We start from the raw sequence: 14768 nt of genomic DNA, 5'->3' as shown, positions 1-14768 counted from the left end.
CAGAATGATTTACGACAGAAAGAGAACGTAAGTCTGTGAATAGCCCTCCATACAGCTCTCGCTATTAGTGCGATGAGTCAAAGGGGTGCATTCCTATCAACAATTATTTTCTGCTCTTTAAAAATGAAGAAACGTCACTATCGGTTCTATGTTACAAGAATACATTTATTGTGCAGCGGTGTTAGTATGCTAATATACAGTGAGTAATATATGATGAAGCAAATGCAAGAAGTGCCAATAAAATAGGGTATCGGTAAATAATGTTCCCATCTAAATATCCTACAAAGAAGAACGAAAAATGGACAGATAGATAATTTTAACGTCGGGGCAAGACCTCCGCGTCTGCCCCAAAACTGATATTGTCCATGTCAATCAGATGGTCCTCATCCTCCGGCTTTAGGAACAAACTGCGCGGACTCCCAGGACCTGAGGACATGGTGATCATCGACTGGTCACCCTGCGATGCTTTCCGTGAGTGCTGGTAAGAATTATGGCTCAGCAAGGGCGACGACCCAACATCTGCTCCCTCTTCGGCCATCAGCATCGACATGTTCGACGGCAAAACCGGGAATAGACTCGAGGCGGTGCTGACTCGCTTTCTGATCCTCGCAGTCAGGTCCTCGTCCTCCCCGACGTCGGGGTTTGAGGGCGCACCGACTTCCGGATCGAAGCGCACAGAGTCATCCGGACCGAGCCTACCGCCCCCCGCTCGTGATATCGAACTGACATCGCCGTCAGCATCGAAGTTGATATCGGAGCACGCCGCCTTCATCTCCCACGCCGCTACCTCTCTTCGAAGGCCATCTACAAAGCTCCGTAAAGCGGCATTCTCTTCTTCCAACTCGCCCACACGCTCTGCTAGGTCGAACCGCTCCCTCACTTGCTCCTCAAGCTCCTGCCGTTCGGCAATAAGCTCGTCCCGCTCGGCGTCTCGGTCCGCTAGCCGTTCTCTGAGCTCAGTGTTCTCCTCCCTTAACACCTTCACTATCCGTTGCGAGTCGCTCAACGCATTGAGTAGTGCGCCCGTCTCCATCTCGTGCCTCTCTCGCATCCTCTCGGACTCGACGTCACTTATGGACGTCGGCGCGGTACTCACGCTCCGAGGGGTATCCCGCCCCAGTGCATGATACGGACTGTCCAATGTATCGCTCGCACGACTGTACGTAGTCGTTTCACTTCCCCGCCTACCACTGCCCGGACGACTGTCCCCCCTCAAGGAGGCGTACCGTTTCAAGCCCGGGTCTCTGTCGTAATCGAGTAGCCCAGCAGCTTTGAAGGCTTTCTCTGTCCGCGGACCTAGCCACGGATGAGCAGGGGAAGAGGACATACTACTCCCCGGCCTTTCTCGTCTAGGCTCCGTACCAGTGGTGCTCACGCTCCGCTTCCGCGTTCTCACAGATGGTGTGTCAATAGATGTCCGAGGGATGTCAATGCTCGGCCTTAAACGAGTGTGTGTGTTGGGAGGACGCGGCGTCGGCTTGGGCTTTAAAGAGGGTGGTGTGCTAGTTGACGACAATGGTGAAGGAGGGAGTTTCATCGACTGGTGGATATGCGAGGAATGATTGGGAAATTCATGCGTCTCAAAGGAAAGCGTGTGTCTTGACGAAGTAGCTGATATCGATGTTCGTGCAGGGGAGTTCTCTCTCGTCATTGAAATCTCTCTGCTGTTTTCCCTCTTGAAAACGCTCTGCGCTGTGACAGGCGATGTCGTTGGTCTGAGCCGCGGCAATGATGACTGGGGGCGTCTCGCCAGTGGTAGCAACGATCCTGCGGTACGATCAGGTGACGGACCAACGATCATCTTGCTCGTATCCAGGCCATTGATGGAATCTGAAGGTCGCTTCGCATTCAGCAGCTTAGCGACTTCTCTGTCCAAGTTGAAGCTTTCTTCATCCTGGGCCTGCTTCTCGTCCCCCTCTATCAACTTAGCAACCTCCTCATCAAGATCAAAGCTGTCTTCGCCTTTGACATCATCCAGGGCAGTCTTTTTGGACTTCCCCCAACCGCCTCCAAAGGCCATGGCAGCGCGTACCTGCGCACCTATGTGCGAGGTGGACAAGTCGAGTTCGTCGTCAGGTATAGAAAATTCTAAGTCTGGGTGGCTGGTTTCATCTTGGGGGGTATCTGGGGTATCTGGGATAGAAGCGGGTGGCAGATGTTTGCTAATACTGATGCCAGATGTGTCTGCCTCTATTATCGTCGACAAATCAGGAAGGGGTGACGTTGGAGCGGGTGCTAATATCAGGTTAGTACAAGGACTGAGAAGGAAGAGAATTCAATTCACCAATCGGCTCTTTCTTCTCTTTGTTGGCGTGGGCAATGTCAATGACCATGACCCTCCCAAAGCTCATCTTCCTCTCCCGACCTCTTTCTTTGACCCCATTAGCGTTACCCTTTCCGATCCCGAATCCTCCATGCCAGCCGGCACCATTAGATCCCGTGCTCGACTTGGGCGTAACGGCAGGACTGACATGTGTAGTCGTCTTGTTTGGTCCAAATGGCAATAATGACCGAAATGACAGCGACTTGAAAGTGGACGTATGTCCTGGCGAGTCCGACGGCGGTGGCCGTGGGGTATTGAGGGAATTACGGGGGATACGGCTCGGGGTGGACGTGCGTTTGCTCGCCGACATGGATATCCTCCTTCCCGGCTTTGACGCTAATCCATCGACGAGCTCCTTGGGTTACTGAGAGGTAGGGTGGTTGAATGATGAGAAAACGGGGTGAGGAATTTGTTTGGCTCTGGCCTTGGCACGTGGAGTTCCTGGGGGAGTGGCGGAATCAAATTCATGCTTCGTCGACAGCCAATATTGAAACGATACTTACTGTCGCGTTACAGTATCGAGATTCGATGGGTCATGTTCTTCTGGATTCTTTTTTTCCTGTCATCTCGTCCGCCAGGGAACTCGACTAGCTCAGTCTTTTCTGTTTTCGAAATGTGAACGTGTGCCAGTGGAATACGTACGATCCTCGTACGCCAACCAAAGCTTTCTGACGACGAGATTTGAAAATCGCACCAGCGGCTGGGATGAGGCGAACGGAAACGTGGTCGGCTATGGAAGAACGTGGAGCATATTTGTGCCCCTTGTCGGTATTGGTGCGGACTCCACGAGATATTCCTGGCTAGCGTGAACAGCATATACTGAGAACTTTACCGAAACTCATTTCTGTTCGAAGTGAGTCAAGTTTTTGTACCTGCTTTCGATGATGTGCTGACCTTCAAGAGCTCTCGTACGCTCATGCGACTCCACTCAACATCTAAGGGTTCTTCGTCTTCGTCTGTATTGACATCAGCCTCGCCTGCCACAGAATTCGCTGCATGTGGTTTTTTCTTTGCATCTTTCTTCGCCTGCGTGTTGTCAACTGGTTCTTGGCCGCCCCATCTCCTCTTTTACTGTAGGACGCGAGTTCCATCTTGGTCGATATGTGGTTCTGGTCCAACAGCAAGCCGTCGGTGTTAGATTGTTAGATCTCATCGACGGCGTCCATCAATCAATGCATACTGACGTCTGCTATAGCTCGAGTGGCAGTAATCTTCTACCTGGATACGGTAAACAAACTTCTGTGTTCAAGCACGTTTCGAACGGTATACATATTGTTCTGGTTCCTGTCTCCGAAGTCTATAGTCAGTGATTTATCGTAAGATCCAACCGCATATATTTACTGTTTTATCTCCCAAAGGCCTACTTGTTCTCCACAGCATCTGATATCATCTTCTCGTAGCACTGGTTCCAATTGGAAAACGGATGACGACCTGATGCTTGGTCTTAGAGACGCTGATGATGATGCACAAATACTTGATACACACGAGACGATCTTCGTTGCTTGATGCTACTTTGCTTTTATATACTATCGTCGTACAGGTTTTGTTCCATTTTGGGACGCTTCAGATGTCCTGAGTTTGAACTAGAGAACCAATGGTCACGGCCACATACAACTGATGAGTCGAAAATATAGGATGGACGTGGTCAACCATTCGCCTTCTATGTCGCAGCTGCTCTACAGACGGCTTTGGTTCGCATGTTGTGTTATCAGCCGCTACACTGCGTTCTCGACATCACGACATTGTCCGGGCGATTTCAGCGTTTGGGAAGGCAAATGATCATGAGGGGTGCAAGGGCAATGGGGGAGGAAGGGAAGAGTAGTAGAGTCGTGTCGACGTCCAAATTGTAATGACCTCATAAATGGCACTCATACTGACGCCGTCAATGCGTCGGTCCGCCCTTCCCTATTTTGGATGAGGATATTGAAATTTCATTTGCCTTTCGCCTCAGTCGTTCACCGTCGGCCCTTCGTCATCTCTGCTTCTCACCACCATGTACGACCTCAATATTCCGATATCTCTCGGAGAAAATGGCAACAAAAAGGGCAAGGGGAAGCAGGCTGCCTCTACTGAGGTTCGCTATACAGCCGCCCAAATATCCGCCATTGAATCGAGAATCGATATGCTCTGCCATTGTATGCTCGAACGTCTTTCTCAAAAAGCAACATATCTGACCGCTGCAGAAAGTGGGATACAACGTCATTGCCTTTACCCAAACCGTCGCGAAAAAAGTTTACCCCAAGACGCATGTCAACATACTGGATCCCCTTCTTGGGCAGCTGACACCGAGAAAGGGCATGGTATATCTGAAAAGGCTTTCTATAATACTCGACAGTGATAGCGAGAAAGGCTTTGGCCTAGTGAGCACCGCCTGTTTACCCACTCGAATCAGTCCGACTCACCTTGCACTAGATCAACGCCCAAACAACCCTGTTCAACACATACGACCTCCTCAGCCTCATTCCAACGAACCAAGCAACCTTATCCCTCGCTTGCCTCACCCACAGCCTCCCTTCACCCCTCACAGCTCACATCATCTCCCTTCCACTCACCCTTCCCCGCCTACCTTTCCACCTCAAGCATACCCTCATCCGAACAGCCATCAAAAATGGCGCCGTCTTTGAGATCACCTACGTCGGCGCTCTTGGAGGTGAAAACGACGCTACTATAGTCGACGCGAATGCAGCAGAGAACGGAGCATCAGCTAAACGCAACTGGTGGGGCGCAGCAAGGGAGTTGACGCGTGTATGTAAGGGTAAGGACATCATCGTCAGTAGCGGTGCAGTTTCCAGGGCCGATTTGAGAGCGCCAGGGGATATAGGCAACCTGTATGCAGTCTATCATTCTCATCCTAGGCGCTGCATTTTGATTTGTTCGTATCATCGACAGGATAACACTACTAGACGTACCGCAAGACGTAGCTCACAGTAGTATGACTAAAACACCAAAATCCCTAGTCTTGCGTGCCCGTGCGTCCCACATCCTCTCTCCCCAGCTTCCCCTCCTAACCAAGAACCTCCAGAAACCCGAAAAACACACCGAGCAGTGCTATCAGAACCAAGACTCGTCATTCCAGAAGGTTATCAACCTCTCGTCCAACCACCCGAAACGACACCCTCGGTTCAGGCGAACGATCCCACTCTCATGGCCAATAAACGACCACGGGACGAGCAAGAAGGGTCGAAGAAGAAGAAACGAAAAAAATCGAAGCAGGATGGTTCAGCGTGATAAGACGTTATTCTGGTATCGAATAACCTAACTCTGTGTTGTGGCGATGAAATGTATTCATGTAAACCGAGAAGAATGGACTTCCGTTCTTCCAGGACAGCAAAGAGACGCGCCAAGTCATCCTATCTCGTCAAGTGCTTCCCCATTATCGGGAACCAACGGTCACATTGCTGCCACATCGAAGAGTGACACTCGGAATTTTGAGCCGTGATGTCCCTGGTCGTGCATGCGGACGCCAAAAATCCTGCTGTGAAGTTGTCATTTCGCTGTTATTGCAATTCCGTTTGAACGGTCCTGGTATGTAGGCACAAGAGCTTTTCAGCGTCAGGCATATCATATTGTCCGAGATTGTGGTCAAAAGTCTCTGCATTCACGCTAAACGAAAACACAAAATGTCCACTGGAAAGAGATGCTATTGCTATGTATACGTATTGTATGTGTAAGTGTATGTTATGTCTGTCATTGCATGGATGGGTGGGGAATAGTGGTAATTGCATGAGAAGAAACGAAAAAGAAAATAAAAAAACCATCAAACACGTGTACAAACGAAAATCCCACAGGGGTCATTCTTCGACCCCAACACACAAGGCTTTTAAATTGCAGAATGCCGAAAAGTGGTACCTCTCTCTCACCTCGAGATCTACAGCGGCAGGTAGAGCGTACGGAGAAGCGAAATGAGGGTTCAAAATCGATCGTGGAGGTGGAGTGGTCGACTATGGCAGCGCAAGATGCGGAGAAACTACCACATTAAGGTTTCCGGAATTCGCACAACACTGTATAAATGGTGTTGAAGGCAGTGTATATCTCTTCTCGGACCTAATAGTCAAACGAGCAGTGTCAGCGGACTTATCCACTGAAGATATACCACAACAAGGCATGGCCATGCACTTGGTCACGACCATGGCTGATGCACGCACTGAACGATATCGAACAGGCACAAAGGCGCAACAAAATAGAACATATTTACCTTGGCACCAGTCAACACAATTTTGCCCGAGACGAAAATGAGTAGCACGACTTTGGGCTTGATCATGCGATAGATGAGACCAGGGAACAACTACGAGAAGGGTCAGTCACGAAATGGCATGGACAGAAACGGGCGTACCTCCGGCTCATAACTACTGAACTGCCCGTGACTGTATGCGAGGCCCTCCAAACGAATAGGAAACTTCACGTCACAACTACCCACAATGTTCTGAATCTTGAATTCAGAAAACTTGGCATCGAAGCCGAGTTTCTGCACGATACGTGCATACTTTCTTGACGCGAGCCGGGAATCGTCTTCTGACTTGGCACCAGTCACGACCATCTTGCCCGACGCGAAGATAAGTGCCGTCGTCTTGGGGTCGCGTATACGCATGATGACGGCCGCAAAACGCTGTTAGTCGAACAAAATGAAACCAGTTCGATGCGTGCAAAGCTAAGAAGGGGGGTGTAAAGGAACAAGACCAACCTTAGGATTGTACTCGGCATTCCTGGCGTGTAAGGCAATAGTTTTGAGGTCGAGGCGACAGTCGAGGTTGACCGTGGCAACGATGTTTTGTAGAGTGGGTACAATGCCCTCGACAGCAGTGATGTGCTGCTGCTCTAGCGTAAGAGGGATGGGCGTTGCTGGAGCAGGGGTGGCAGCGGGGGTGGAAGGTCCAGCGACGGCATTCGTCGCTGATGGGGGCGTCTGCGACGATGACTGTGATGATGAAGGCTGCTGTGGGGGTTGATAAGAGTTTGACAGCGGCGAAGGACCTGGTAGGGCGAGGCCTGGTCTCGAAGGTTGTTGGAGGTAGGGGTTACCCGACGGCAGAGCAAGTCCATGCTGAGCCGACTGCTGTTGGGATTGCTGCTGAACTTGGTGCGCCTGTAGCTGCTGCGCCTGAAACTGCTGTTGTTGTTGAGCAGTCCGGGAACCGAAGAGGTTCAATTGACGGGTGGGCAACGCGAACGATCCGGACATGCTTGAACAAAAATTTGCAGAAAAAAAGTGGCGTGGGAAAATCAATGTGGGGGAGGGAACGGGAACGGTCCTTCGTCCGCCCGCCAGTATATATACCCATTTTTGAAACTCCGATTCAAGGTCCGCATTTATATCATGACTCATCCTTTTTGTCTTCTGATTTCGTCATGTCGTCGGGACCGGCGACGCCTTCTTCGCTGTCTCTCGCATCGTCCAAAGAGTCTTGCTCGCCATTGTGCACGTCCTTTCGTGCCCTTCTTTTCCACTCTTCCCAGCTTGCCCGATCTCTTATCGCATCGTCCACGTCAACATGTCTCGTCCCTGACAACCGAATCATTTCTAGGCCGATAAGGACTCCATTGGCCACCCCTTTGTCCGCCCAGTAGAGAAGAACGTTTCATCGACGGCAGCACATCTCTTTCCACTGTTCACCGGGACCACTGTTAATCTCTGCGTTGCTGATTCTGCCTCCATCAGAGCTACTCATGATGGAAACTGATGGAAGGAAGATCCGGAAGGACCTACTTGCCGCGCACATACCCTTCCTTTGTCCTCATCAATCACATTCCTTGTCCTCTCTTCATAAGATGCACAACTAGCGCCCGTCCGTTAATGCGGGTCCTTGTATCCAGGCTGGGGTCGCCCCTGGTGATCTTCCGTATCGCAAAGGCCGCTCCATTCCTTATCAGATCTTTCTCATGATATCCATCGTTACCTGCTGCGGTCTCCGACACTGCCGATGCCATGCGACATCAACAAATCAATTGCTATTTCAGGGCAGCTTGTTACAATTTTCTTGTACATTCTTGACGTACGAACCGAGCATCGATTCTGGCATTTTACTTAGTAGCCGACGTTCGTGAGAGGGCGGGCATTCGCAGTGATGCTATCTTCAATACACGTTGTCATTGTATTCAATATTGATGGGTGATGGAAACCGATTCTCACATCGGTGCAATTAGTGTTATGTAAATTTGAAGACAGAGCATATACGTCTACATGGACCCATTGAGATGAGAGTACATAGTAGCCGTAGTTTTTCAATTAGTTTGAAAACTTCTTGCGCTCAATTTTGGATGATTGATTGATTCCACCCGCGTATACGTCATGGAGGGCGGGATAGCCTCATGTAGCTCCACATACGTATACAGATATTTCCAGTTTCTCAAGAGGCTAGCAGAGCCCGATTCGTCCTTATGCTGCGCGTTCTGTTGGCGAAAACTATCATCTGATTTTTGGGCGCTTGTCAGGATGATTCAAAGTTTTGGTACGTACACACTTACGGATAGGAATTAGGTAACTTACTATCAAACGGCCGGATCCAACAATAAACGTACGCTGATACTAACCAGAGCTTCAAGATCAGAAGCATGGTACATAGTGTAAACGAGTGATGATCATTCAAAAAAGGACATTATCGCCGTCGCTCCGATTGCTGAACCACGAGCATCTTGAAGCGGAACATATTGTAGTACGCAGTATTGGATGATACCACATCGTCCCAGTAAACGTATGGATGTATCAGTTCTAAAATAGATTGTCGATATCAAAGTGGAGAACATCGTGCAAAAGAAGGCTCTCACGTTTGTTTTGGAAGTGTCGGTTATAAGGTTAGCCTTGCTCGACTAGCCAGAAGGGCTGACCGCAATCCACAGAAGCTGACTGTTTATCTTCTCTATGTAGGCAAAATTAGTTTTACCAGCAAACGCGATAGAAGACACCCCCGGTGTGAGTGTAGTAGCGCCGTCCGTTTGTTCTACCCGGTCCACAGTGAGCGAATTGATTGTTGGTTTTTGCGGTTGATGATCAGGTACACTGGCGAGTAGATCCATAGATTTCCTTCCAACTATACGGATTGTAGCCGCGAGCGAGCGGTTGTTTTGACGATCATCAGCACCACAGCTCCTATTCATTCAAAGGCTGTACCATCAGATTCATGAGGACTCACCTTCTACCAGGAAGAATCAGGAAGCTTGAACAGTTCTTTCTATACATTTATTTTGCCACGTACACGGACGCATTAGTTGGCGCCATTTTCGGGCAGCTTAAGAGACCAAGAGCAGAGAAGAAGACGATGCCAAGGCCTGGAGCACCCTTATAGTATAGTGCCATTTCCAGCTTCGGTCCTTCGACTACAGGGATTCTAGTTTGGTAAATGGATGCTGGTTTCCGCGCTTACACTCACCGGCTTGCATCATCCTGGTTGAATAGACAGATAAGACGGATAACATCGTTGAGAACGTGACACAGCATAAGAGCCAGAACTTTGGGAAGAACTCTGAATGAAGCTGGAGTCGAGTCATAGCCTTGCCTGATTGAAAGATAATCAGCGCAACTGCTTCGGTGCCAACGAGCTCAACAAGAGGGTCATAATCATGAAGCCATCTAACGAACAGTCATGTTCTGACTCAACTCTCATTTTTGGCGCAGCTATAGCTTGACTGAAACGTATATTGAAAAAAGATGGTGTACGATACACTTTGCCTGTACTATGAATGAATGATCAGCTATTAATGAAAACCGAAGGCACGGATTGGTCACATACATTGTCCAGTGCTCCCCTCACTCGAGATAGTTTATCTGCCCACTCCCTGAGGCCTGAGGACCGACACTAGCTGTTCCGTCACCGAATGTTTGAGTCTTGACGTGGCTCAGCAAGCTGCACATCCGACCACGGTGCTTACTAGAGCTCAGATAGCAGTAAAAGGGCAGTGAACCTTGGCAGGAAAGCAGATTGCTGTCAGTATGGTGTGTATCCGCAGCGCAGCTGAGTCGAGTACAGCTCTTGAGTTTGTCCTAGTTTGTCCCCTTTCGGCATCGAGCGCCTCAGCTCCTCGTGTCTTCCTCCTCCTTCCCTTATTTCACCTTCATAGAAAATGGCGACAGCTGGCCCTACCGGACTCGGCCTAGAGATTGTCTCTATCATCAACAAGCTGCAGGATGTCTTCAGCGCAGTCGGCTCGTCAGCATCCCAGATAGACCTTCCTCAGATATGCGTACTCGGAAGTCAGAGTAGCGGCAAGAGTAGTGTCCTCGAGGTGCGTCGTCATTAAGACTTGTTCCATATCATCCATATTCATTGCTCTTCTCGCTTTCATAGAATATCGTTGGCCGAGATTTTCTGCCTCGTGGAACGGGTATTGTGACGCGGCGACCGCTAGTGCGTACTGCCATTAATCCCTGGGGCGTGAACTAACTGTCGGCATTCAGGTCCTACAACTTATTCATAGAGCTGCTGGATCTGAACCGAATGGAACTCGTGCGTAGATCATCTCTCTTTTCCTACGTTTCCTAACACATTGCACGTAGCCAAAGTCAATGGCACCGACAAGCACGTCAACGCCGACGAATGGGGCGAATTTCTGCATCTACCCGGCGAAAAGTTCTTTGACTTTCACAAGATTCGTGACGAGATTGTGCGGGATACAGAAGCCAAAACCGGACGCAATGCAGGCATATCCCCTCTTCCTATCAACCTCCGTATATTCTCTCCTAATGTCTTGACTCTCACTCTGGTCGACTTGCCCGGTATAACCAAAGTCCCAGTTGGCGACCAACCCAAAGATATCGAGAGGCAGATAAGGGATATGTTGATGAAGTACATCTCAAAGCCCGCCTGTATCATTTTGGCTGTGTCTCCCGCCAACGTAGATTTGGCTAACTCAGAGGGCCTAAAAATGGCGAGGGAGGTAGACCCAGAGGGTACTAGGACGATTGGTGTTCTGACCAAAGTTGATTTGATGTGCGTGCTTTGCTTTCTGTTTGTCTGCATTCACTGACGAAGAACACGCAGGGATAAGGGTACCGATGTCGTGGACATTCTTGCAGGCCGCATAATTCCATTACGATTGGGATACGTGCCTGTAGTGAACCGAGGCCAGCGAGACATTGACGCGTCGAAAACCATTCAATCGGCTCTCGATGCCGAGCGCGAGTTCTTCGAGCTACATCCCTCATACAAGGGAAAGGCGCAGTATTGTGGTACCCCTTTCCTGGCCAGAAAGCTTAACATGATTCTCATGCACCACATTCGTGCCACCCTGCCCGACATCAAAGCCCGGATTGCCCAACAACAACAGAAGTATAATGCGGAGTTACAGTCACTTGGTGGAACAGAAGCCGAAGCCAGCTCAGGTAATGTCGTCTTGTCCGTTATCACTGAGTTTACCTCGGAGTTCCGGACGGTTATTGATGGTGGCGGCAATGATTTGTCGTTGAATGAGCTATCCGGAGGTGCTCGTATCAGCTTCGTATTCCATGAGCTGTTCAACAATGGAATCAAGAGCATCGATCCCTTTGACCAAGTCAAAGATGGAGACATTCGGACAATTTTGTACAATTCTTCGGTGGGCGATAATTTATCTTCATTGTACGCTAGGCCGCTGATGATTGATAGGGTTCAACGCCGGCGTTGTTCGTGGGTACTGCTGCATTTGAGGTTATCGTTAAGCAGCAGATCAAACGGTTGGAGGAGCCCAGTCTGAAGTGTTGTACACTTGTGTACGACGAACTCATCCGTATTCTTGGCCAGTTGCTTGGTAGAATCGTAAGTTTCCACGTAATTATATTTAAAATTTTGTTCTCAAAAACCTGCAGCAAGTTTTCAGACGGTATCCAGCACTCCGAGAACGCTTTAATTCGGTGGTTGTGAACTTTTTCAAGTCTTCAATGAACCCGACCTCGAAACTCGTGTCTGACCTCGTTGCGTACGTGGAAGTTTGTACTCCTATAGTGCACCGCTGACTAGTTATTGTAGTATGCAAGCTTGCTACGTCAACACGACACATCCCGACTTCATCAACGGACACAAAGCGATGTCAATCGTCAATGACCGTCTCAATGCCAACAAACCCCCTCCACAACAAACCGATCCAAAGACTGGCAAACTTGCTACCGGTGTCATCAACAACAACCGCGATTTGGATGTGGACCCCAAACGGGAAGAACCCAGTTTCTTTGGCTCCTTCTTCGCCGCTCGAACTGGCTCAACGAAAAAGAAAGGCACATCTACTCCTGTTATGGAGGCCCCCCCAGCGGTTATCAAGCCTCAGGCGGCCCTAAATGAGCGTGAGACAATGGAGACAGAGGTTATCAGTCAGTGTCGTGTATTCGCCCTGTGGATATGCTGCTAATTCTCTCTGCATAGAACTTTTGATTAACTCCTATTTCAACATTGTCAAGCGGGAGATGATAGACATGGTGCCAAAGGCTATTACCCTGACGCTAGTCAACCATTCGAAAGAGAACTTGCAGAAGGAACTGCTCCAGGAGCTGTACAAGCCTGAAGTACTCGACGATCTCCTAAAGGAGAGTGAATACGTTGTTAACAGGAGGAGGGAGGTTATCGGTATGGTACAGGCCTTGAACAAGGCGGAGGAGTAAGTGTTTTTCTCCTTTTGAAAACAATCTTGCTGAAGCGCTCTTAGAATTGTCGCCGGAGTTTGATAGAACTAGTGTTCACGTCGGCTTTGATTAAGGCTACACTCCTTAATGATTTTTTTTAGTTTTTAGTTTCGAACGGTTTGAGTATTTCAGTATAATACCCTCTATACATGCATGTTATTGGATGGAGTTGCTCCCTGCTGCCTTTGGCATCCTAGCTGCAGAGGTTGTATTAGGGTTGAGGGTTAAGTGACCGCAAGACTTGGCGGTTAGGCGTCTCTTTCAACTTCGGGGCGTTTCTGCATAAATATTTTTCTTTTCTTTCTTTCTTGTTTACATCGCTTTCTCTGCGGAATGGATCCTTACGTAAATGCACTCACATCGACCTCCCGATTTGCCCAGTCCAGGACCCGAAAGTCAGCGTCTTGCGACGCAGTGTACAAAATTCGCGCCCTTGGGAGACACCTCAAGCACAACCAACGCGTCATGGTTTCGCAATCGTAATTGGGGTTTCCTTCGTATCCAGCCCTGGGAACGACGCGGTAACGCAAATGTTCTAAGCCACTAGAGATCTCGATGCGGCATAGAGCCTCATCAAAAGCTTCCCATGTAGCCCTGTCGTGAGGATATGGTGCATTCGCAGAAGTCGGTGGGCCAAGCTCCACTTTGATCGTGATCGTGCTTAGCTTTGTCCGTCCCGGGATATTCTTGAGCGTCTCCGTCCACCACACGAGCGTCTGATAGTTGAAGTCGTAGTAGTTGTCTAACACACAGAGGGTGATCACAATTTCTTTGATGTTTACCAAGGGGACCATGGGCGGCATCGGTACGGCTGAAGTGGGATGCGGTCAAAGGAAATCGGCGAGAAAGCAAATGGACTCACTTATGTTGAAATCATCCACTTCAAGCACAAAAGGGAACCTCACTTGCTCCAAAAGTGCCGACATCTTTTGAGAGAGGCTATCGTCTCCGGTATCTGCACCTCTTGGGCGCCGAAGGACAAGCTGCCTCAAGGCACCCGGGAGCAAAGGAGAGCGATTGCTCACGAAAAGATCCAGCAAAGCCCAACAGCTTTCGTTACCCAGAGTCAAGGCAAGGACCCCAATCGGAGCTATCATTTGACCAGCGCTGGGAACAAAATTACCATGATTTTGCATCAAGTTGTTATGAAGCTCGAGAGTGCGCAGACTGGGCAAAGAGCTCAGAAGGGAACACAAGTGGCTTTCACTGAAAATACTGCCGTGGATAACCAGATGTCTGATGTGTTGAAACCCGGAAAGATCCAATGACGATGAGCGCTGGAAGTTGTACCAATTCGTGTGGCCTATCATGAGTTTGGCTATGAGAAGGTGATTGTCTTTGAGTCTATTGAGGACGTGGGGGAAGTACGCGTCTCGCTCGAGGTTACCAGGCCCGTCGATATGCAGTGTCACGACGCTGTCGGGCGCAAACAACTGCGGAGGTACATGTCCGCCCCTTGGAATTCCCAAAGCGCGTAGCACGGATCGGGAGGATTGCAGGTGATGATAAAGGACATGACAGGAAAAAGCCTGATTGTTGCCAAAGTGGAGGTAATCCTTCAGCGTGGGTTGCGCCATGGAGGTCTGAGCTTGACATTAGTCTAGAGCCGCCGGGAAAGAGAGAGAAGCAAGGTACACACTGTGTTCTGTGCGCGATGGGGTTATTAAACTAACAGCAGTTGCTATCTCACGCGTTTATATAACCTCCGCTGTTCGAGTTCGGAGATTTCCACTGATTGATACCGTGATACTTGCTTGGAAGACCAAGAATAGGCTATTGTAAGTAGGCTTCTGAAGCCCAGGACCACGTCGTGCCTGTCAGTCCGCACATACAACCAGCCTATTCTAGCACAAAGAGTCCCGC

At 49.5% G+C, this 14768-nt stretch overlaps 5 protein-coding genes across 5 annotated transcripts; 2 read left to right on the top strand and 3 right to left on the bottom strand.

The window, feature by feature from the left end:
- Nucleotides 1-92: 92 nt before the first annotated feature.
- On the bottom strand, nucleotides 93-3594 carry EV420DRAFT_1748040 (uncharacterized protein; the record flags this gene model as incomplete). The annotated part of the gene is made up of 6 exons (XM_060480221.1): nucleotides 93-2235; nucleotides 2285-2678; nucleotides 2966-2991; nucleotides 3018-3123; nucleotides 3218-3369; nucleotides 3561-3594. The coding sequence occupies 6 exons, from the start codon at nucleotides 3592-3594 to the stop codon at nucleotides 317-319; spliced, it is 2631 nt and encodes an 876-aa protein (XP_060330810.1). The 3' UTR covers nucleotides 93-316.
- A 608-nt stretch (nucleotides 3595-4202) lies between these two features.
- EV420DRAFT_1542982 (PHP domain-like protein) lies at nucleotides 4203-5822 on the top strand. Its single transcript, XM_060473183.1, has 5 exons — nucleotides 4203-4458; nucleotides 4511-4683; nucleotides 4736-5151; nucleotides 5213-5292; nucleotides 5346-5822. Exons 1-5 carry the CDS (start codon nucleotides 4317-4319, stop codon nucleotides 5549-5551), a joined length of 1017 nt encoding a protein of 338 aa, XP_060330809.1. The 5' UTR covers nucleotides 4203-4316; the 3' UTR covers nucleotides 5552-5822.
- Nucleotides 5823-6443: 621 nt separating this feature from the next.
- Nucleotides 6444-7502, bottom strand: EV420DRAFT_1620696 (uncharacterized protein; the record flags this gene model as incomplete). Its single annotated transcript, XM_060475602.1, has 3 exons — nucleotides 6444-6608; nucleotides 6657-6929; nucleotides 7005-7502. The coding sequence occupies 3 exons, from the start codon at nucleotides 7500-7502 to the stop codon at nucleotides 6444-6446; spliced, it is 936 nt and encodes a 311-aa protein (XP_060330808.1).
- A 2829-nt stretch (nucleotides 7503-10331) lies between these two features.
- On the top strand, nucleotides 10332-13182 carry EV420DRAFT_1308733 (Dynamin central region-domain-containing protein). The gene is made up of 10 exons (XM_060468531.1): nucleotides 10332-10540; nucleotides 10603-10662; nucleotides 10713-10761; nucleotides 10812-11244; nucleotides 11296-11848; nucleotides 11899-12048; nucleotides 12099-12208; nucleotides 12259-12596; nucleotides 12649-12880; nucleotides 12929-13182. The coding sequence occupies exons 1-10, from the start codon at nucleotides 10379-10381 to the stop codon at nucleotides 12945-12947; spliced, it is 2106 nt and encodes a 701-aa protein (XP_060330807.1). The 5' UTR covers nucleotides 10332-10378; the 3' UTR covers nucleotides 12948-13182.
- EV420DRAFT_1542967 (uncharacterized protein) lies at nucleotides 13183-14566 on the bottom strand. Its single transcript, XM_060473182.1, has 3 exons — nucleotides 14545-14566; nucleotides 13768-14488; nucleotides 13183-13716 (listed from the first exon to the last, which is right to left on the bottom strand). The coding sequence occupies exons 2-3, from the start codon at nucleotides 14480-14482 to the stop codon at nucleotides 13247-13249; spliced, it is 1185 nt and encodes a 394-aa protein (XP_060330806.1). The 5' UTR covers nucleotides 14483-14488; nucleotides 14545-14566; the 3' UTR covers nucleotides 13183-13246.
- Between the last annotated feature and the right edge of the window lie 202 nt (nucleotides 14567-14768).

This window comes from Desarmillaria tabescens (genome assembly GCF_030435595.1).
Source record: "Desarmillaria tabescens strain CCBAS 213 chromosome Unknown EV420scaffold_17, whole genome shotgun sequence".
NCBI lineage: Eukaryota > Fungi > Basidiomycota > Agaricomycetes > Agaricales > Physalacriaceae > Desarmillaria > Desarmillaria tabescens.
Note: the sequence above shows the minus strand (reverse complement) of the source record. Positions and strands in the feature narration are given on the sequence as shown.

Excerpts from the sequence above, each read along its gene's own strand:
- EV420DRAFT_1542982 (XM_060473183.1), top strand. The coding sequence starts at position 4,317 with ATGTACGACCTCAATATTCCGATATCTCTCGGAGAAAATGGCAACAAA. Across the intron at positions 5,152-5,212 it reads CCAGGGGATATAGGCAACCT|GATAACACTACTAGACGTAC; the intron begins GTATGCAGTCTA and ends TATCATCGACAG. Across the intron at positions 5,293-5,345 it reads ATCCCTAGTCTTGCGTGCCC|AAACCCGAAAAACACACCGA; the intron begins GTGCGTCCCACA and ends AAGAACCTCCAG.
- EV420DRAFT_1542967 (XM_060473182.1), bottom strand. The coding sequence starts at position 14,482 with ATGGCGCAACCCACGCTGAAGGATTACCTCCACTTTGGCAACAATCAG. Across the intron at positions 13,717-13,767 it reads AGTGGATGATTTCAACATAA|CCGTACCGATGCCGCCCATG; the intron begins GTGAGTCCATTT and ends ATCCCACTTCAG.
- EV420DRAFT_1308733 (XM_060468531.1), top strand. The coding sequence starts at position 10,379 with ATGGCGACAGCTGGCCCTACCGGACTCGGCCTAGAGATTGTCTCTATC. Across the intron at positions 10,541-10,602 it reads GCAAGAGTAGTGTCCTCGAG|AATATCGTTGGCCGAGATTT; the intron begins GTGCGTCGTCAT and ends TCGCTTTCATAG. Across the intron at positions 11,849-11,898 it reads CAATTTTGTACAATTCTTCG|GGTTCAACGCCGGCGTTGTT; the intron begins GTGGGCGATAAT and ends GATGATTGATAG.